General features: G+C 32.5%; 4 protein-coding genes across 7 annotated transcripts; all 4 read left to right on the top strand.

Annotated features, from left to right (window-relative positions):
- Positions 1 to 1,070: 1,070 nt before the first annotated feature.
- Positions 1,071 to 2,164, top strand: LOC107416552 (AP2/ERF and B3 domain-containing transcription factor RAV1-like). Its single transcript, XM_048472886.2, has one exon. The coding sequence runs from the start codon at positions 1,206 to 1,208 to the stop codon at positions 2,136 to 2,138; it is 933 nt and encodes a 310-aa protein (XP_048328843.1). The 5' UTR covers positions 1,071 to 1,205; the 3' UTR covers positions 2,139 to 2,164.
- Positions 2,165 to 2,930: 766 nt separating this feature from the next.
- LOC107416558 (allene oxide cyclase, chloroplastic) lies at positions 2,931 to 4,112 on the top strand. Its single transcript, XM_048472887.2, has 3 exons — positions 2,931 to 3,081; positions 3,212 to 3,333; positions 3,463 to 4,112. The coding sequence occupies exons 1-3, from the start codon at positions 3,051 to 3,053 to the stop codon at positions 3,862 to 3,864; spliced, it is 555 nt and encodes a 184-aa protein (XP_048328844.1). The 5' UTR covers positions 2,931 to 3,050; the 3' UTR covers positions 3,865 to 4,112.
- A 3,380-nt stretch (positions 4,113 to 7,492) lies between these two features.
- On the top strand, positions 7,493 to 8,720 carry LOC107416556 (allene oxide cyclase, chloroplastic). The gene is made up of 3 exons (XM_016025065.4): positions 7,493 to 7,855; positions 7,954 to 8,075; positions 8,179 to 8,720. The coding sequence occupies exons 1-3, from the start codon at positions 7,615 to 7,617 to the stop codon at positions 8,581 to 8,583; spliced, it is 768 nt and encodes a 255-aa protein (XP_015880551.3). The 5' UTR covers positions 7,493 to 7,614; the 3' UTR covers positions 8,584 to 8,720.
- A 6,111-nt stretch (positions 8,721 to 14,831) lies between these two features.
- On the top strand, positions 14,832 to 20,408 carry LOC107416550 (uncharacterized). 4 transcript variants are annotated; one of them, XM_048472882.2, is made up of 8 exons: positions 14,832 to 15,963; positions 17,571 to 17,864; positions 18,198 to 18,323; positions 18,608 to 18,688; positions 19,020 to 19,083; positions 19,173 to 19,248; positions 19,341 to 19,456; positions 19,905 to 20,408. In XM_048472882.2, exons 1-5 carry the CDS (start codon positions 15,030 to 15,032, stop codon positions 19,046 to 19,048), a joined length of 1,464 nt encoding a protein of 487 aa, XP_048328839.2. In that variant the 5' UTR covers positions 14,832 to 15,029; the 3' UTR covers positions 19,049 to 19,083; positions 19,173 to 19,248; positions 19,341 to 19,456; positions 19,905 to 20,408. The 4 variants fall into 4 exon arrangements, with proteins under 4 accessions (XP_048328839.2, XP_048328838.2, XP_048328841.2 ...); XM_048472881.2 differs by having other exon boundaries at positions 19,896 to 20,408; XM_048472884.2 differs by lacking the exon at positions 19,341 to 19,456.
- Positions 20,409 to 21,322: the final 914 nt, after the last annotated feature.

The following is a 21,322-nucleotide window of genomic DNA, read 5'->3' as shown; positions in this document are numbered from 1 at the left end:
TTTGAAGCCTCTTAACAGTTTCAATAGCTGATAAAAGTCCTTCTAGCCCATCATTAAGCAAGCGGGCTGGAGTGCCACCCGTCTGGAATTGCTGTGTACTGAAATTCCTCTTTCTTGGCTGCTCGTCTGTAAGTTTTAACAGATGCCAACTTTGGGAACCTCTTGTTTTTTTAATAAAAAATTGGTACATTTTCTATTTCGTTAAAAAAAAAAAAAAAAGGGTATATTTTCTACCAAATAATAATTGGTACGTCAATCAATCCAACAAATAAAAGAACCAAGTGAGTGTTTAATTCATTATGGTGATCATCCATCCATTCATCCTAATAGATGTTCTTTTCATCAAAAGAGATTAACTTTGTGTTTTTGTTTTTTTTTTTTGGCTTCCTCCTACATTAAGTCATATTACCAAGTTTCAATATATTTTCATATTTGACATAGCTGATGAAGATAGAAGTCCATCATCGAAAAGCTGAATATCACATATGGCTATGATCTTTTGGATATGGAGAAAATCAATTCTTTATTGATGGCATAACTTATGAAAAAAAAAAAAAAAAAGAAAACGGAGGAGGGAAAAGAAAAGAGAAAATAAATAAATAAATAAAAGAGAAAGAATATGATGATCACTTGCAAGTGCATGAACTGACAAACAAAACCAAATCTGATATTAGCCAAGTTGTTGGGAAAACTGCCAATGGTGGTTGTGCATATTATTATATAATAGTTCTTCACAGATACCAAAGTCAGAAAACCCCAAAACCCAATTGCAAACAACCAATCAAAGCAAGCCACCTTTTCAAGTCTTTGAAAATTTCAACCAATCCAAATAAAAGAATTAGGAGAAAGACGATAATATTTTCCTCCTCTTACACGCATTGAATAAACTGCAGCGGGATGATCACATCTCATGAAGAGGGGTTCGTGTTCATGAACCCCTTTTTGGAGATAAGGTTATGATGAGAAGTTAAAAAAAAAAAAAAAAATTGAAAAATCAAGTCCAGAGGGATTGGATCTCAAAGATGTTAAAAGCTGGGGAAAAAAAGGGCATTGTCAGGCTGCCTAAAAAGTAAAAAGGTATTAGCTTCAGGGGGGATGAACTTGAAAAATGAAAAAAAAAAAAAGTCCTACATTTTTTGTAAATACCATGACTTCATAATGTTCACAATATTTGACTCAACCAATCACAATTTTTCTTTTAGAATATGGAGGATTCAGAAACAGGGTGGTTGGAGACCAATTCCAAAAAGCTACCTTCTTCAAAGTACAAAGGAGTAGTCCCTCAGTCAAATGGTAGATGGGGTGCACAAATTTATGAGAAGCAACAAAGGGTGTGGTTAGGAACCTTCAATAAAGAAGAAGAAGCTGCATTAGCTTATGACATTGCGGCAATAAAGTTCCGAGGCTTGAATTCCATCACAAACTTCGACGAAACCAAGAAGAATAAAGATGGGTTGGAGACAATCTTCTTGAACTCCCATACTAAGACAGAGATTGTGGAGATGCTCAGAAGCCACATTTATGGTGCTGAGCTTCAGCAGTTCAAGCAGAAGGTAAACGAGCACGAAGCTGCAGCTGCAGCTGCAGGTTGCAGCAGCAGCAGCAGAGAGATAGAGAGCCACAGTTTTGCAAAATCCATTAACGGGAACCACAACCAACGGCCGGAATGGCTTTTTGAGAAGGTGGTAACGCCAAGCGACGTAGGGAAGCTACATAGAATGGTGATACCGAAGAAACAAGCGGAGCTGCATTTTCCATTAGACAGTGAAAAAGGTGGTGAGGGAGTGATACTGAGTTTTGAGGACAATGTGGGGAAGATTTGGAGGTTTAGGTATTGCTTTTGGAGTAGCAGTCAGAGTTATGTGTTGACCAAAGGTTGGAGTCGGTTTGTTAAGGAGAAGAAGTTGAAAGCTGGTGATGTAGTCAGCTTTCAGAGATGGACACTGCCTGAGGAGAAGTTGTTTATTGATTGCAGACATGGAAAGGAGGAGTCCCGTGGTGATGGTGGTGGTGAAGTTGAGGAGGTTTACAGGCCCGTTCAGGTTGAGAGGGTGGTTAAATTATTTGGTGTTGAAATACAAGAAAATTGTTCAAGTAATTTTTGTATTGATGATGAGGAAAGCACTAGGGAAAGCTAAACACAAGTGGGTTTATTTATGTTTGAATAGCGGATATGGAATTTATTACTAGTTATTGAATAGTTGCTATCAAAAATCTATATAATTTATATTAGTCTATTTGATACTTTTAACTTTTTTATTTTCAAACCAAGTCTAATTGAAAATCTTATAATTAAAATGAACACAAAATTATATTGGTAATACAAATTAAGCATATTATGCATTTAATTCATCACCAGATAATAATTTATTTAGTGACGTTTTATTTATGTGTATGTGTATATATATATATATATATATATAGAATCCACCATCATATGAATTCAAAGAATAAATAATAATTATAAAATTAAAAGTAATTAAATAGTGTTTTTCATAACAAAGCATGAACTATATCTTTTTGTAGTATGAAATAGAAAAATAATAATAATAATAATAACAAATAAACAAGCAAATCGTTGGCTTGTTAAAAAAAACAAAAACAAAAAATCATTGAAAGGTCCAAAACTAACCCATCAACACTACTGTCCATTAGACAATTCGGCCCAAACCCAAGCCCGAATTTCGTAAGCCCACAGTGTCACCGTCCAAAGTCAAACTTTCTCGATTACGAAGAAAACATTAAAGTCCAACTTTCACTACTGATTATAAATAGAAAGAGTCCTTTGGACCGCCCTCGTGCCCCACGCACGCACTATCTAATCCATAATATTCTCTCTCTCTCTCTCTCTCTCTCTCTCTACACCGACCACTTTTTATACACGAAATGGAAAACCCACGTGATTAAATTCTCAGTTTTCTTCGCTGTTTCTTTCGTTCTACATATATGCACAATTCTTTCTTCATTTTTCTCCCATGTATTTTCTCTACGTTTCCCATTCCCCAAACAACTCCTACTAAAGTCCGATTGATAAAAAGAAAACTCAACCAATGGCTCTCTCTGCGACCCCTTCTAGACCCGGTAAATAAATATGAATATTATGTGTTACTGTTGCTTCTTTATCACTTCTTTCTCTCCAATTATTTTCTTGAGCCACAAAATTTTGTAGTTGTGGAATTCACATGAATTGGTTTTTATTATTCTTTTGCAGACAACGTTCAAGAACTGTACGTGTACGAGATGAATGAACGAGATCGAGGAAGCCCTGCCTACCTACGTTTGAGCCAGAAATCCATTAACTCTTTGGGTGATCTTGTCCCTTTCAGTAACAAAGCAAGTTCTTAATTAATTTGTTAGCACTTTTTTTTTTCTTTTTTTTTTTTTTTATATTTTGCTTCTTGTTTTTCATTATCATATTTTTATTTTTATTTTTATTTTAAAAAATATTTTCTTGATTAACAGATATATACCGGAGACCTTCAGAAACGTTTGGGAATAACGGCTGGGATGTGCATTCTGATAGAAAACAAACCGGAGATGAAAGGTGACCGGTACGAGGCCATGTTTAGCTTTTACTTTGGGGATTACGGTCACATATCGGTTCAAGGTCCTTATTTGACTTACGAGGACTCCTGTCTCGCGGTGACTGGTGGATCTGGTATCTTCGAAGGTGTGTATGGACAGGTGAAGCTGCACCAGATTATATTTCCCTTTAAGATTTTCTACACGTTTTACTTGAAGGGAATTGGGAACTTGCCCGAAGAGCTTCTGGGAAAGCCTGTTGATCCGAATCCAGCTGTTCAGCCATGCCCGGCTGCTAAGGCTTGTGAGCCCCAGGCTACCATATCTAATTTCACCAATTAAATAGTAATTTGCTATTTTGTCATAGTCAAAAATGACAAATGATAGTGTTATAAATGCTTGCTCTTATGATTCTGATTTTAATTTCTTTTTCCTTTTTTTTCTTTTTTTTTTTTTGGGGGCCTTTTAAATGTTTTGTGCGTCGCACTAGTAGATAACTAGATATCCATCATTTCCTGTTAAATGGATGGTCTGGTATAATTAAAAAAATATATTTAAATATAATGGAAATACATCAAATAGATTCGACTCGTGGTGCCTTTTGTGTTTTAAATATGCGAATATGCGAAGCAACTCTTTGTGACTAAGAAGGTAAAATTAAAAACCATTTTTTAGTGTTTAAACAAAGAAACTCACTTTGATGAACTTTTTTTTTTTCTCCATTGTGATGTTATAGTAGTAATTTAGATTAATGTCTGCTTAATCTCTTAACAAAAATCTCTCAATCAAGAAAGATTAACCAAAAACCAAAAATATTAATAAAGCCTAAATAAATAAACTACTGTACATCAATTTCAGTTCTCTAATATGTAGCAAATGCGAAACTTTAAAGATCATAAACAATGGAGCCTTCATTAAAGGGTCAGAATATAATTTACATCTTAAGAATTTTTTTTGACAATATTACTTTGAAATATTTTTATATTTTTATTTCTGGTTAATTAATATCCATTATATTTGTTCGGATTTTTACTTTCTTTTTTTACATGTAATAATGATAATTTTAATTGGATGATTTTAGAACTTGGAATCCATCAAAAAGAAAGGGGTAAAAAAAACATCATATTTCTCATAATTCATAAGTCATATATAACAAAGCTTTTTAGGAAAAAAGGAAATTCAGAACATTAATGCAAGCACTTGGTATAAATTTTAACATATTATCATTACCATTATATATTTTTGGAAAAAAAAATAATACAAACAAATATTAATCGATTTATATTTGTTTGTATTAAATCTAAATTAAAGGAAGTTTAGAAAATTTCGATGGTAACAGAGATATTACTATATATATACACACAAACAATATTTAAGTAGATATATATATATATATATATATTTCCCTTTTTGGCCGAGTGCACTTGCATAAATATTGGAATTGATAATGATGCATGCCTGCATGGATTATAAATAAAGAGACACGGGTTTTAGTGAATAGAATTGATTAAGACAATAAATCCAAACAAATATCCATCCAAATTCCAAATTAATCGTTATAGATATAAGAAACACTTCAATTTCATTCTACGACTTTTCCCATTCCGTGTATGATATATTTTTCCAATAATCTATCTACACTCATATACAGTGTCATGCATATTCATATCCTAGCACATAATTCCATGAGTCAAATTCTCATATTCTCTATTTATTATTATTATTATTATTATTTTCGTGAATACTGAATTCTCATATTCTTATAATAAGAAAGACTACGGAATTTAATTGCCAAAAAGAGTTCTCAATTTACATATCCTTGATATTTCAGTCATATATATCAACTATAGATATTATATATATACAACCTATCTCTCATATTTCTTTTATCAAAAAAAAAAAAAAAAAAACTATCCCTGATGTTTCAGTCATATATATCAACTATAGATATTATATCTATACAACCACTCCTCCCGATCATTCGCAAGATGCGAAGCAACTCTTTGTAAATTGATGGACTTTTTTTTTCCCCATTATGATGATATAGTAGTAATTTAGATTAATGTATGCTTAATCTCTTAACAAAAACCAAAAATATTAATAAAGCCTAAATAAATGAATTACTGTACATCAATTTCAGTTCTCTAATCTATAGCGAAAGCGAAACTTTAAAGATCATAAACAATGGAGTCTTCATTAAAGGGTCAGAATATAATTTACGTCTTAAGAATTTTTTTTTATAATATTTAATTTGAAATATTTTTATGTTTTTATTTCTGGTTAATTAATATCCATTATATTTGTTCGGCTTTTTACTTTATTTTTTACATGTAATAATGATAATTTTAATTTGATGTTTTTAGATCTTGGAATCCATAAAAAAGAAAGGGGTAAAAAAACATCATATGTTCTCATAATTCATATGTCATATATAACAAAGCTTTTTAGGGGGAAAAAAATGGAAATCCATAATATTAATGCGAACACTTGGTATAAATTTGAACATATTATTATTACCATTATATATTTTTTAGAAAAAATAAATAATACAAACAAATATTAATCAATTTATATTTGTTTGCATTAATTCTAAATTAAAAGAAATATTAATTCAAGGAAGTTTAGAAAATTTCAATGGTAACAGAGATATTATTATATATATACACACAAACAATATTTAAGTAGATATATCTATATATATATATAGATATATCTACTTAAATATTGTTTGTGAGTGCACTTGCATAATATGTTGGAATTGATAATGATGCATGCATGCATGCATTATAAATAAAGAGACACGGTTTCTAGTGAATAGAATTGATTAAGACAATAAATCCAAACAAATATCCATCCAAATTCCAAATTAATCGTTATAGATATAAGAAACACTTCAATTTCATTCTATGACTTTTCCTATTCCATGCATGATACATTTTTCCAATAATCTATATACACTTATATACAGTGTCATGCATATTCATATCCTAGCACATAATTCATGAGTCAAATTCTCGTATTCTCTATTTATTATTATTATTATTATTATTATTTTGGTGAATACTGAATTCTCATATTCTTATCATAAGAAAGAGTACGGAATTTAATTGCCAAAAAAGAGTTCTCGCACTTAACCTACGAGAACACGTATCTTGCTGTGACTGGTGGGTTAGGAATCTTCTTGGTTGTGCGTGGATAGGTTAAGCTGTAGCAGATCGTCTTCCCAATTTGGATTTTGTACACCTTTTACTTGGAGGGCATTAAAGACTTGCCACCAGAACTTCTTGGAAAGCTGGTGTAACCAAGCCCAGATGTGGTTCCTAACCCAGCTCATAAGGCCTGTGAGCCCAATGGTGTTATTTCCAATTTTACTAGCTAAATATAGTAACTAATCAATAATATGGTAACTAATCAATTATAGTGAAGCGGGTGGCACATCACACATAATGGTGAAAAAAGTTAGTGGAATTGTAATGATGGGGACGCTGAAGTCTGTGACATTAATTAGGCACTTTCTCAAAAGCTTTTTAATTTTCTTTTTATGATGCCTTTGTTTTTTCCTGTTAGTGGAATACAACATAGGCCACGTGTTTGGCTATGTTAAAAGCGCTTAATGTTGCGTTTCTTAAATTTTCATTCGATGGCTAATGATTCCTGTTGTTAAATTTCTTGTAGTAAGAATATATACAAAATAAGGTAAGATTTAAAAAAAAAAAAAAAATTATGTGTTAAGAAAAAAAAAAAAGAGAAAAAAAAAAGGGAAAATAACCTTATTTATGGGTGTTGATAGTTTTAAGAATTGGTTGTAATTTCTGTGCGTACTAGTATGCGGTTATGGTTAGGAGACCGTCCAGTTACCAACCACGTTGCTTAAAAAATGGTCAAACATACAAGAGGCATACGAACCGTCTACCTAGTTTTAATGTTTTTACACTGTAAATCCGTACACGAAATACCCCACGTGACTAGACCACTACCATCTATATAGGCAGCATATGATTCCACTTCACTTTCTCACCATCGGATACAACTTTCCGTCTGACTAAACGCCCTTTAATTCTTTATTCGACCATTCATCGTTATCACTGTACAATGGCTTCCTCAAGCTCCGCTCTCAGAACCATATCTTCCTCCGCCAAATTGTCTCACCCGATCGGATCACCATCGGTTTCTTTGAGTAGCAATTTTCTACCCATTAGGCTAGCCTACCAATCTATGACTTCAACTCCCAAGCTTCAATCAAGCATAAAATCACACTGCAATTTCTCAGCCGCGAAAAGATCTGTCTTCAGTTGCAGAAGCCAAGCCTATTCAACGGACTCAGAAAGATCAAGTTAGTATTTCTTACATTCTTCTTCTGCTCTGTAGACTCTGCATCTATTTTTTATTTATATCTATATATATATGTATGTTTTTGTGTTTTCAATTTAGGCAAAGTTCAAGAACTGCATGTTTACGAGATCAACGAGCGAGATCGAGGAAGCCCGGCGGTACTACGATTGAGCCAGAAACCCGTCAACTCTCTCGGCGATCTCGTTCCTTTCAGTAACAAAGTATGCTTTCATTCTGTCTTTCTCTGTTAATTTAATCAAGCCTCTGGTTTTGCTGGGAAAATTGTGAAATTTTCCTGAGAAAATAAACTGTTTTGTATACCAGTTATATAGCGGCGATCTGCAAAAAAGGATCGGAATAACAGCGGGAATATGCATCCTGATCCAGAACAAGCCGGAGCGTAAAGGAGATCGGTACGAGGCGATCTACAGCTTCTACTTCGGAGACTACGGTCAAATATCGGTGCAAGGATCGTATTTGACTTACGAGGACACGTATCTGGCTGTGACTGGCGGTTCCGGCATCTTTGAAGGTGCGTATGGTCAGGTGAAGCTGCACCAGATCATTTTCCCCTTCAAGCTTTTCTACACTTTTTACTTGCAGGGCATTAAGGGAGACTTGCCTCTGGAACTTCTTGGAAAACCTGTGGACCCCAGTCCCTCTGTGGAACCCACTCCTTCAGCCAAGGCTTGTGAGCCCCACGCCACTATTCCCAATTTCACTGATTAGTTTCTTTTTTTTAGCTTTGGGTGGAAAATAAATAATGTATTGGCAATATTTTAATATTATGTGGGCTCTATTCTATGATGTTATTGACGTTATGTGTATGTACAGCCTGGTAATAGAATTTCAGATTTTTATTTTAACGATATTTGGTAAATAAGTTTAGCAAACAGATACTATAATACTGATAGTAAAGATATTCAAAGATTACCCAAAACTATGCTATTTATTAATGGCTTATATATTTATTGAGATCCTTATGATAAGGCTGTGGATAGGCTGAAACCGGTTCAATTTTGGTTCTTTTAAATTTATTTTTAAAAAAAAGTTTTAAATAAGAGGTTCAAAGTAATATGTAAACTATTTGAATTTGTTGTTTATTTATATTAATATAAAAATTTTATTATGAATTTAATTTAATTGTATGGAATACTAATAAAAATGATATTAGAACAACATTTTTTTATATTTTAACATTATAAATTTTTTAAAAATAAATTATTTTCTAAAAATTAATTATTTAAAAAAGATAATGAATTTAATTAGTTAAATTCCAAGTTTTTTATTTTAAAATTTGGTAAATTTAAGCCCTTCTAAAGTCATCCAAATAAATAAAAAATTTGAAAATACTAACACTCAATTCATTTTCACTCTACCAATGGCAATGGTAGTAAATTTCCCAACAACGATTTCAATTTCTACATCCTCAAAATAAAATATAAAAAGTCATGAAAATCTCATTTTAATAACAGTCAACTTGGTCAGAAATTGAACAAGGTGCGTATCGTTGTTGAATTATTATTAAAGAGGAGAAACAGCAAGCGCACTGCCCTATACGAGCCTGTCCAACCAGCGAAAAGGATCAATAAATGAAGCTACGGACTTTTTCAACCCGTGGAAGTTTCTTTTGGAAAACAAGCCGTCCTACTAATAAAATCAATTGAAAATTTGCAAAGCCATATTTATCGTCTTTTACAGAAATCAATATCTATATATATATATATATATATATTTCAGACCCTTAACCCAGCCTACCAACCATTGATATCCCATAGTTGGTCGGAGAAGATATTGTTGTTTGTTTCTAATATATATTATTGTGCATGTAGCTGTCCATGTGTCACACATCTCAAACATAAAAAAAAAGAAGAAAAAAAAATATAACCACGAGGACCACGACTACGAGGTCATCTTGTCCCAATACTTGATTAATTATTTTATTTTCCATGTCAAAATAATGAATTTAAATTTCGATTATTATCTAAAAAAAAACAATATTCTTTTAACATATGCCCTGTCCACCTCACCCATCACAAAATAATCAATCATTTGAACCTTCTTTAATCACCCAACTGACTTTGAGGCTTGATCCTCACATTGCATCTTCGCCACCGAAGTTGGGGTTGGTGGCACTATGGAAGGTCCCATGCTTTGAGCCAGTTGAGTTGGACTGGTTGGTTGATTTAGGGCTCGTTCAAGCCCATGATTATTATTATTATGTTTTTTTTTTCCTTATCAATAGCTTTTTTCTTTTTATTTACCTTTTAAACAAATTAAGCTGTATTTGATAATTTTAAAAATAGTTATTATAAATAATTCATTGATTTTATTTATTATAATCTTTAAAATCAAAGACTGTGTTTGACTTTCATATATAATATCATTTGAAAATAATTTATGCTACAATATGCGTGAGCATTTTGTTACCAGATTGTGGAATTTCTCATAGAATTCATGTCGAGTAAATATTTGCGAATACTAAAATGAACTGCACAGTGCATGCATAGGCATTGCAATCATCAACATCCACATTCTATACCAAAAAAAGAAGGGGGGGCTACCTTCCTTCCTAAAACATACTTTTTCTTATTTATAGTACAACAAAGATCACAAATTAATCCTAGACAATTTTTTTTTTTTTTTTTAAAGATCGCCAAGGTAGGAATGTCAACTGGATGGGACGGGCTCAATTTTTAAAATTCCATCCCTGTCTTTGTGGGTGGGAAATTTTTCAATCAGTTTCCGTTGTTTTTTCTATTTCTTTAAAGGCAGTGTAGAGACGGATATTTCCCAATCGGAGACGAGACGGGACAGTTTTTCCTGTTTATTTTTATTTTTTTATAAGTGATATAATTTTTTTTGAAAAATTTATATAAATTTTTTTTTATGAATAAAATGTAAATAAAATGATTAAAATGAAATAATAATACAATAAAATACATCAAGATCTAAATTTACAATTATAATAAAATACATCTTTAAAAAAATATAATAGTATAAATACATAAAATATAAAAAAAAAATAAGTAAATATATACGGGTCGGGTTCAGGCAGGATTTTTTATTCTCGTGTTTCGGCCCAACCCCGATTCTGGCCTTAAGGATTTATCCCAAGCTCGTCTAGCAGTCTTAAGTTTTTCGAGGAGAAACCGCCCTGTTAGGGGCAGTACATGTAACAGCCCAGTCTGCACGGTTTTATCAAAACGCATCTCAATGGTTAGAGATCCCACCGTCCAAGCTTCCCAGGCCCAATCGAGATACTGTCCGCTTTGGAAGCAAAGTGGTGAGCCCAAAACCTTCCCCTCATGGTTTTAAAATTATCTCAAGGGAAAGATATCAACACCCTCTTATAAGGCATGCTTTGTATCCCTTTCCAACCGATGTAGGATCTCACAATCCATCCCCCTTGGAGCCTAGCGTATTCGCTGGCACACCGATCAGGGTACTGGCTCTGATACCAACTGTAACAGTCCAGTCCACACGCATGAGATATTGTCCGCTTTGAGCTTCGTCCTCATAGTTTTAAACGCGTATCAAGGGAAAAGTATCCACATCCTCTTATAAGACATGCTTCATTTTTCTTTCCAACCGATGTGGAATCTTATAGTGCAGTGCGGTTTTCGGGGTGTGCGGGGCAAATTGCCATTCCTACGCCAAGGGAGTTGGTTTTTGACTTTTGATACATAACATCAAATCTTGACAATGAATAAACATTTGAGATTTTTTGGGTGAATTAATGTTTAAGATTTGTTTTCTTTTTAGTCGTTGCTTCAACCAACCAAAAAAAAAAGGTTCAAACCATTTGTATTGTGCTTTAAACTGTTTTTAAGAAAAAAGTAATTTTTTCTCCATATATATATATATATATATATATATTATATTTTCAATATAAAGGAGTATCAAATTTTATTTATCAACATAGATACATCGGTGTAAAATATTATAAATGTTTTCTTAAAGAAGTATAAGTGATTAGATTTGACGAAACGGATAGCTTCAGTAGTTGAATACCCTTATCTGTACTCATGAAAGTAAGGATTCGCGTCATACAGGATGCAGGAAGATTTTAGATAATTATTCGAGTCACACAAGATACAGGAGGATTTTATACAAAAGAATTTTAGATAGTTTGTAAATTAGGTAAATTGTTCCAAAAAAAAAAAAAGGTGATTCAACTTTGATAATTAATTTATAGGAAGATTTATTATCGTCAAAAGACCTAAAACTAGTTGATAATGTCCAAATTTTCCTAAATTGATTAAAATTTCTCAAAATTTCATGATTTTTGAAAATCTTTGTTTTAAATTATTTTTGTGAAATCAACGTCCAAAAAAATTTATTTTATCAAATCATTTTAAGCTTTGAGTTTTAAAGTTCAAAGTAAAGTATTCCAAAAATTTTAAGTCAATTTTTTTCAAAATCTTGGTAATTTTTCTTTCTCTTTGAAATCTCTCAGAATGTTAGTAATTTTCAAAATTTCGGTTCTAAATAATTTTTGTTTAATCATTTTGAGATTAAAAGCATTAAAGTTCAAAATAATGTATTTTAAAGGTCTTCTTTAATTAGAAAAGGTAATTTATCAAAAAATAAATAAAAAGTTGTAAAAGTGATTATATACTTTTGTAATTACTGTTTAGAATTTAATATTGTTAATGCTAGTTTATGAGCTCCAAATTTCCCAAAATCTTTATTTTCAATTATTTTTAAAAATGATTTTGTGATTTAGTATTTTAATGTTTAAAGAATTTTAAAAGTTTAAAGTCCAATAAAAAATCATTGTAATTTTTCTACATCTTTATATGAAGTATTAGGATCAAATTACTTTGCTTAATCATGCTTCTAATGATGATGGTGCGTCTTCAACTTCTAGTATCACTTCTTCTGTATGGAAAATTATTTGGCAACTTCAACTTCTGCCAAAAGTTCAAATATTTGTCTGGGCTCTGGAGGGTTCTATATTATAGTTTATCAACTAAAGGTAATCTTCATCATAAGGATATTTCTTTGGATAGTTTTATTCCCGATTTGCTAAGACCATTTGATGTTAATTAGAATGTGACCTTGGATACAAACGATGTGATTGGGATCACTTTTTCAATTCCAAATTCGAGATATCTCTATCTCAAATTTTGGCTCTTGGGTTCAAGACCATTTTTATGCTTTATTAGCTTCAATTTGCTGTTTGGCAAGTCAGAAATCATTTTAACTAGAGAATATTTTGCCAAATCATTTTTCAGTTATTGAAACAGTCCATGGATGCAAATTTTGAATTTCAAAGTCTTAAAGATTGTAGTGTTATTGTTGGACCACCTTTTCCTTTTCATTCTGGTAAAATAAAAATTTGGTGTTTCAATGGGCTTGACCACATACTGATTTTGTTAAATGCAATGTTGATGGGGATTTTTAATGATGTGACCAAAATGGTGTTTAATTGTGTTTATATTGTTGCTCGTGATGCAATGGAATATATACATATTATGCGGCTTTTCATGGTCAATGATATTGTGGAATATGCACTTGAATATATGATCTGAACACTGGACTATCTATTTGTCCCTGGGAGTCTACAGCAATTATAAAAGACATCTTGCATCTTTTAAAGTTTGTTTATTTTTATTTTCTTTTTTTAGGACAAATAAAGTGATCAACTGGATAGTCAATTTTTAAGAAATAAACTTCTACTTTTTGAAATTTAATTTTCCTAATTGTTCAAGGAATCTCCTTATGGTTGATGTACAATCCTTCTATGAAAGCTAAAAAAAGTTTTTTAAAGTTCTAAATAAAGTATTCTAAAGGTTTTCTTGAGTAAGCAAAGGTAATTACACTATTGTAATTAATGTTTGGAAGGATTTAATATTATCAAAAACTAGTTTTAATAGATTCAAACTTTTCAAAATGTTTATAATGTTTTAGAATATTTGTTTTAAAATTACTTGTATAAAATTATTTTGAAAATTTAGAGCCTTAAAGTTCAAAATAAAATATTCTTCAAGTTTAAGACCCAAATTTATTAAAATGTTATGATTTTTCAAATCTTTGTAATCTTCCAAAATCTTTGTTCTACATCATTTTTTATCAAATTATTTGAAGATTGTTAGTTTTAAAGTCCTAAATAAAATATTTTAAAGGTTTTATTGAATAAGCATAGGTGATTAGACTTTTGTTATTAATGTTTATAAATATTAAATAGTGTCAAAACTAATTTTAAGGTCCAATTTTTCCAAAATATTTATAAATTTGCAAGATATTTATTTTACATTTTCAAATAAAATCATTCTGAGATTTAAAGCTTAAAATAAAATATTTTAAGATCCAAACTTGTCAAAACATTTATAATTTCTCAAATTTTTTGTAATTTTCCAAAATCTTTGTTCTAAACTATATTTATCAAATGATTTAGAGATGAGAGTTTTAAAGTTCCCAGGCATTCTAAAGGTTTTCTTGAACAAGTAATGATGAATTTTTTTATTTTTATTTTTCAATTAATGTTTGAAAGCATTCAATGTTGTCTAAAGTAGTTTATAAGGTTCAAATTTCCCATATTGTTTGTAATTTGCCTAACTCGCTGTTTCTTTTCCGAGTTCATCCAAACTCGTTTTGAATTATGTTACAAGATAATTTTAAGAATTAAAGCATTAAAATTTATGATAAAGTGTTGTAAGACTTTATAAAATCAAAATGACCTCGTAACATTATATTTAAACTTTTGTCTTAAAAAATAACTGAAAAAAAAAAAAATATATATATATATATATATCATATTGAAAGGAAGAAAGAACTCTCCAAAAAGATTAGCATGTGGCATGGGATATTTTTTAATTAATAATCCAGATCCCACTTAAGAAACGTAACTCTCTAAAATTTTAATTCAAGCAAAAAAAAAAAAGAAACTCTATAAAATTTAAAAAATAATAATTAAAATATTTTACCATTCCACCGGCCACATACCAAATAAAACTAAAAAAAAAAAAGTCCAAAACCAAATAAACTTGGAAAACAAAAAAAAAAAAAAAAAAAAAATGCCTTACTTCGTCGTCAACCCCGTCATGTTCTTCCTCCTTGTTGTTCTTCCCCAGAACCAATGCCTATTATGCTAACACCATTACCATACAAAGTCTCAGGTGGAGGTGGAGGAGCTTTTGCTGGTTTTGCTTTTTTCGGTTCTTCTTCTAATGGTTGTTGTCCAAGCTTCAAAGCTCGACCTCCCCAACCCTTCTCTCTCTTCTCCTCACATAACATCTCTCCTCTTTGAACCCCACTCTCTCTCTCTAGCCCTCATGCATTCTGACTCCTCTTTCTCTCTCTACCCCTCCATATCTCCTTTTTCCCTCTCTTCTCTCCCTCCCCCTCAAACCATCGTCTCCCCTCCATCTTCGTCTGCCACCTTCCTACTGCTCCAAAATCCAAACCCTAATAACCCTGACACTAATTCTCGTGTATTGTTTGTTGTGTCGGGTCCTTATGGCGGTGGGTCGAAGGTACTGCTTCGGTTTTATATATTGCAGAGGCAAAAGCTTTTCACCAAGGCTCAAGTTGTCTGCAACCAGAGAGACCTCCAATTCGATGGGAGATTGGGAGTTTTGATCGATTGTAATCATGGGGTTTCGATCAGGCTTTCTGGGTCGGTCAATTTCTTCGCTATGTATTCGGTTTCGAGCTCAAAGGTTTGGGTTTTCGCGGTGAAATCGGTGGTGGGTAGCATCGATGACGATGATGGTGGTGGTGGTGGTGGTGGTGATGGGGTCGTTGTGAAATTGATGAGGTGTGCTGTGATCGAGTGCTGCAATCCACTCTGGTCGATTAGTGTTTCGTTTGGGTTCTTGATCTTAGGTGAACTAAACGGGGTTAGGGTTTTCAATTTGAGGCCTATCGTGAAAGGTCAGGTTAGGAAAGTCAAACCTTGGCATTCAAATTCGAAGCCGGAAGGTCGAAAATCTTGTCTGCCTAACGGGGTTATTGGTGGTGATGATGTGTATGGTGATTTAAGGGGTAACATGAATTCTGGAGGTAGTGGTGGATGTGGGAAAAGTGATGCTGTTTTAGGGATTTCAGAGATAGCTTGCAACGGTTACTTGGAGGGGAAGAAAAGTCCACAGTATGTTTCTGGTAAGTATTGGAAGTTCCATGTATTGAGTAGCTGTTTTATGCTATTATGCAAATGCAAATGGTATTGGTAAATTTGGTAAATATTTCATTACTTGTTGAGTTAGTAGAGTTGGATATGGGAGGGAGGGTATGACCAATAATATATTCCAATCCACACAGCATTGTGTTTAAATTTCATTGATAATGGAACCACTATCGTTTGCTTTAATTTATGGAAACTACAATAGAAGGTGCCTTTTGGTAATGTGTTGGTTTTTTGGTTTTTGTCTTCCTCATTGTATATAATTTGCTTACCTCAAATGTTTGTTAGTGTTAAGAGTTTTTTAGGCATCTCAGTTGTCTATAAACTTGAAAGAATAAAACAAAAGAAATCAAAAACCAACATAATTTGAAATTTTGTTCAATTTAATGTTCATTTTTTTATTTATTTTTTCTCCTTTAACTTTCTAATTAGTTAAGATGCTTAACAAACTCTAACTACCACTAACAAATATTTGAGAAAAGCAAATTACACATATTTTGGTAGGGGGAAAAAAAAAACTTAAAAAAAAAAAAAAAGAAAAAAAGCTAAAAACAAAAATCCATCATGTTACCAAATGAAACTGAAGATTTTCATAGGCGTTTGAATTAACACTCCCAAACCACCTTTGGTCAGACAACCAAGGAGAAAGAATGATGCACTGCTAAGTATATGAGCAATGCTATCCATCCAGCCAATCTGTAAAGCTCTCATTAGGTGACAGCTATTTAATAGAGTTATAATTTTATAGTTAAAGTATTAATATTTTTTGTTATTGTTGTTGTTGTTTTAACTTTTGGCAAACAAAATCTACTTTACATATATTCATAGTATATGTATTGCTCTTGCTGTTTTACTTAATTTCATGTGCAAAATTATTGTGGAATCTCAAATCTAACATTTTGAAGCATAATTGCATCCAACTAAACTACGGCAGTGTATGTAACATCTAGTTTATAATGGCCATACCGCTTAAGATATTTGATTGAAATGGTGATAGGACTGATATTTGCATTACCCTGAAAGAAAAAAGAGGACAAAAGACAAAATCTTCATAGGTAGTAGCCAATATGATTTTCATGGACTATCATATCCATTTGTTTTATATATTTTGTACCTCCATATGACTTTCAGTTAATTGACTGTCGTAAGATGTGTTTCGCAGTCCTTGTAAGAGTTTTATATTGTTATCTGTAATATGTGCTAACAATTCTTTTTTAGGTATTTCTTTTTGACCAGGACATGGGTGCTACTCATATTAAGCAAGATGCCGTCCTTTGGTTAAATTCATAAGGATGCTTCTAGATGGTAAATTACTGATTGATAGAAATGGAACTTTAATTAGGACTTCTTTTGGGCTTCTTACAGTGAAGTGAAATCCTTAATTAGTAGAGAGGTTACAGAATCTTTGACTTCTAAATTATATAGATATATTTCTAAGATAAAATTACAGTTTGCTCACATTGCAAATGACTTACTATGTGTTTATCAAGAAGTTGGTTCAATTATTTCTTGCTTATGAGATACACATATTAAACAATGCTGTTACAGTTGGCTCGTTGAGCTAATGGAGTATTTAAACTTGCAGTGAAACAGAGGGCTATTAAATTGAGAGCTGACTCCTGTGAACAGGGAGCATGCTTTGTGGCACTCAAGAGGCAGGATGCTGAACCATCAAAATCAAAGGTGGTGATGTCTGTGAAGGCAATTTCTATTCAGGCATTATCCGCAAAAAAGTTTATAATCTTGGACTCAGCTGGAAACTTACATCTCTTGCGCTTGTCTTACCCTGTCGTTGGATCAGATATCACTTGTGACATGCGACAGTTGCCTCAAGTTTTGAAAGTGCAAAATCTGGCTATTATTCCTGATACTTCTTTAAGTATGCTTTCACTTGCCTAAATCTGTAGATATTTGAATGTTGGAAGGCCACAAGCTTTTGTGATTAAAATGTTCTACTGCATGTAAAAGGTTTGGGATGGGTAATAAACAGGCACGTGTGGTTATCTTGGCAAGAGAGAGAAAAATAAAAGAATGGGGCAGGAGGACTTTGAACACTGTGTAGAATATAAAATACTCAATATGATTGATGCACTTGCTACAGTTTCGTATCTAAAGACAATAATTATGCCTCTTTGATCTGAGCCTCAACCATGAGGCGCTTCTTGTTTTCTCACTGCATTTTGTAACTAAAGGTTTCTTTATCATTTTGCAGGAACGCAAACTGTTTGGGTATCAGATGGATACCACTCTGTGCACATGATGGTGGCATCTGACATGGAGAATTTGGCTGATGAAAATGATAGAAGTGAAAATAAGGAAAAACTTATGCAAATCTCAGGTTTCCATACTCTCATAGTTTGCTAGTCAAATTCATTAAAATTAGAAGTTAGAGTACTTTTGCTGGTTATATTCATAAAAATTAGACGTTAAGAGTGCTGCAATTCCTTGCAAACATTCTCTACACATAGAACTCCCTTTAATAGCATGCTCCAAGTCTGCTTGCCCTGCTTCCTCTGCTTGTAATTATTATTTCTTATGTGATCACCCCAGCTTCCAAGGTTGTACTTATAGTTTGTAAAATTATTATTCTCATTCTTTTTTTTTTTTTTTTAATTCTGCCAGCTGTTCAGGCATTTTTTGCCAGTGAAAAGATTCAAGATGTTATTCCTTTAGCTGCAAATGCTATTTTCCTTCTTGGACAAGGTAATTTAATAATCCCTACAAAAGGGGAACCAAAAAAGGGAAAAAGATTCAGATTTTCATTTGCAAGATTTTTTACATGTTATACTAATGCTGATTGAGACTAATTTAATTATTATATTCTTTCTGCAAAGAAATCTGACGCATTCTAAGTTGTTATAAACCAATTCTGGTGGGAGGTTTTGTTCCTTATTTGAATATTGTAGAACTCTCTTATTATTTATTATCTACGCAGCAAGGATCAAATTTTATCTCACCGCCACATATTTCTTTCAGCATCTCCAAAATATAACTTTGTTGCTAAAGCAAACCGTTTATAATCCCTGTTAAACAGGTAGTTTATATGCATATGCAGTTTCCTAAAGTTGCTCGGCTTTCATCTGTTTTCCATTGAGCAGGTTATCTCATCTTTCTGCCCTCTAGAATACTTTGTTGCCAACTGCTCATAAGGGCTCATCTTGATCCTTTTCTCTCCCTTATTTTGCAGGAATTCTAATATGGGAACATATTAGATGATTTCTTGCAGTTTGACAGAGGTTCCTTGATTACTGTTCTGTTGAAATGTAAGTATATATCATATTTGTCATTTGTAGTTGGTAACATGCTGTCTTAACATTTCTGCTTTGAAGTAAGACTTGTGTATTTTGGTTTTCAGCTCTCCTTAATATGTCCACTGTTTAATTTATGCCATCATGTTGCTGAAGTTGTCATGAGCTCCAGTTTCATTATAGAATTAGTGCAAAAGATCATGTGAACAGTGAGCTCATTAAGGTAAACATTTTTAGATAAAACTGTTTATTCAAACTTAATAATGTAAAAGTTGAAAGGATTCTGAAATTTAGCTACAGAGCACTGCAGATTGTATATGTTTGATTTCCATTGAACTTTTATTTGACATAAAATTTTTGGCATATGCTGTTGTCCATGTACCCTAATATATATTACAACATTACTGCAAGTGAAGAGATCATAGCATGTATTAGAAAACAGAAATGGTCATGCAAAAGATAAAAAAGAAAGAAAAAGGAAAAAGAAAATGGTGAATTTGTGTGAGCTGTTATGAGAGGTTGAATAATTTTGTTCTGGTTCTATATTGGCTTCTCAACTCCTTTGACTAATTTGCATACTGTCATTGATGTTGCATCTTACATGATTGATTTTATACTTCATGGTTATACTCTTTTTTTCTTTTTGTACTTATGAATTTTAGGTGGTACAGTTGGGGACCAGTTGGATGCTTGTCACGGAGTTCTGCATTCAGAAGAGAGGAGAGTCTTAAACAGCTCAACTACTCAATCTGACTCTTGTATACTGCATCCTTACTTTGCCATGAATATGTGAACTCCATCTCTGTTGATTCATTGGATTCGGACACCCTTATTCCGGAGCATGTTTTAAGTCTTAGGTTGTCAACTGGAGGACTAGAACCAGCCATCCAACCGAGATTCAAAACAAGTTGGAAACAACTTCAAATTGGCTTTTCTATTGCAGTACCCTGTTTGATCGGCGGGTGAAACTACAAATTTCTGAGACAGCCAGTTTTTGGAGCATGTAAAATTTGTAACATAAATCCAAGTACGCATGTAGGTGGGGTGGTCCCCTTGTGCAACATGTAGTTCAACTTATGCTTGTGATGTTTGGTAGACTTGATGGAACAAGAAAACCGTAATTGTCAGATTCATGCCTAAATAACGTTTCAATTGGATGTTATTACATTTCCTTATTGCATGTGGAGTTAATAGAGTAGGTGTTTCATAATTTTCCTTGGATGAAAAAGTTACCCGTACCTCGGAAAAGTTTGTGGGGACAAGGAGGGGTGTGTGTGTATATATATATATATATATATCCCATTATATAGATCAAGCTAGTTTAAATGCTTGAAATAACGTCATGGAAAATTAAATAAATTTGTCTATTCGCAAGACTGAGGATGCACATTATAGTTTTTACCAGATAATCCGGTGGTAAAATTTATGTTTCTTTGGGTGGTCAACAATCCGAACTTGAATTTTTTCAAATTGATGTCAAAGTAAGAGTGCAAATTATACACTTTGTATTCATCGGCTACAATTTTGTGTGCGTGACCAAGGAAAAGGAAATGAATGAAATTATGTTAATTTGAATAAATAGCATACAAGCAAATATAAGACAAAACAAAATTTGAAAACTTTAGAAGCTGCTAAATAAATTATGGAAACCCAGAAAATATCATATTTTGATAAGAAAAAGCATACTATATAATATTATATCCTTGTGAAATGAAAGGGCAAAAAAAAAAAAAAAAAAAAAAAAAAAAAAACTTTAGAAATTAAATGAAGCAGAGGGACCCAAACTGACACATAGCACAGAACCTATCCCTTTCGTGAAACCTACATTGCATATATATCAGACAAAACTGACGGTGATGATGAGCCTCGGGGATGGGACCCTCCTGCTTCCATAAGATGAGGACCCCACACTTTTTATTTCATTTTCAACAGAGATGATGACAACCATATGACAAGCACATGCACAACCGCACAGACATTCTCAATCTCCCTCTCTGGCTCTTTCCCCACTTCTTGCTATCCACTCTTTTTCTTCTCCATCCAACCCACACTGAAAACAACCCTGCATTCATATACGTTTGATCAACTT

The sequence above is a fragment of the Ziziphus jujuba genome, chromosome 4, assembly GCF_031755915.1.
Source record: "Ziziphus jujuba cultivar Dongzao chromosome 4, ASM3175591v1".
NCBI classification, from domain to species: domain Eukaryota; kingdom Viridiplantae; phylum Streptophyta; class Magnoliopsida; order Rosales; family Rhamnaceae; genus Ziziphus; species Ziziphus jujuba.
The sequence above is the reverse complement of the archived record's forward strand: the minus strand, read 5'-3'. Positions and strand labels throughout refer to the sequence as shown.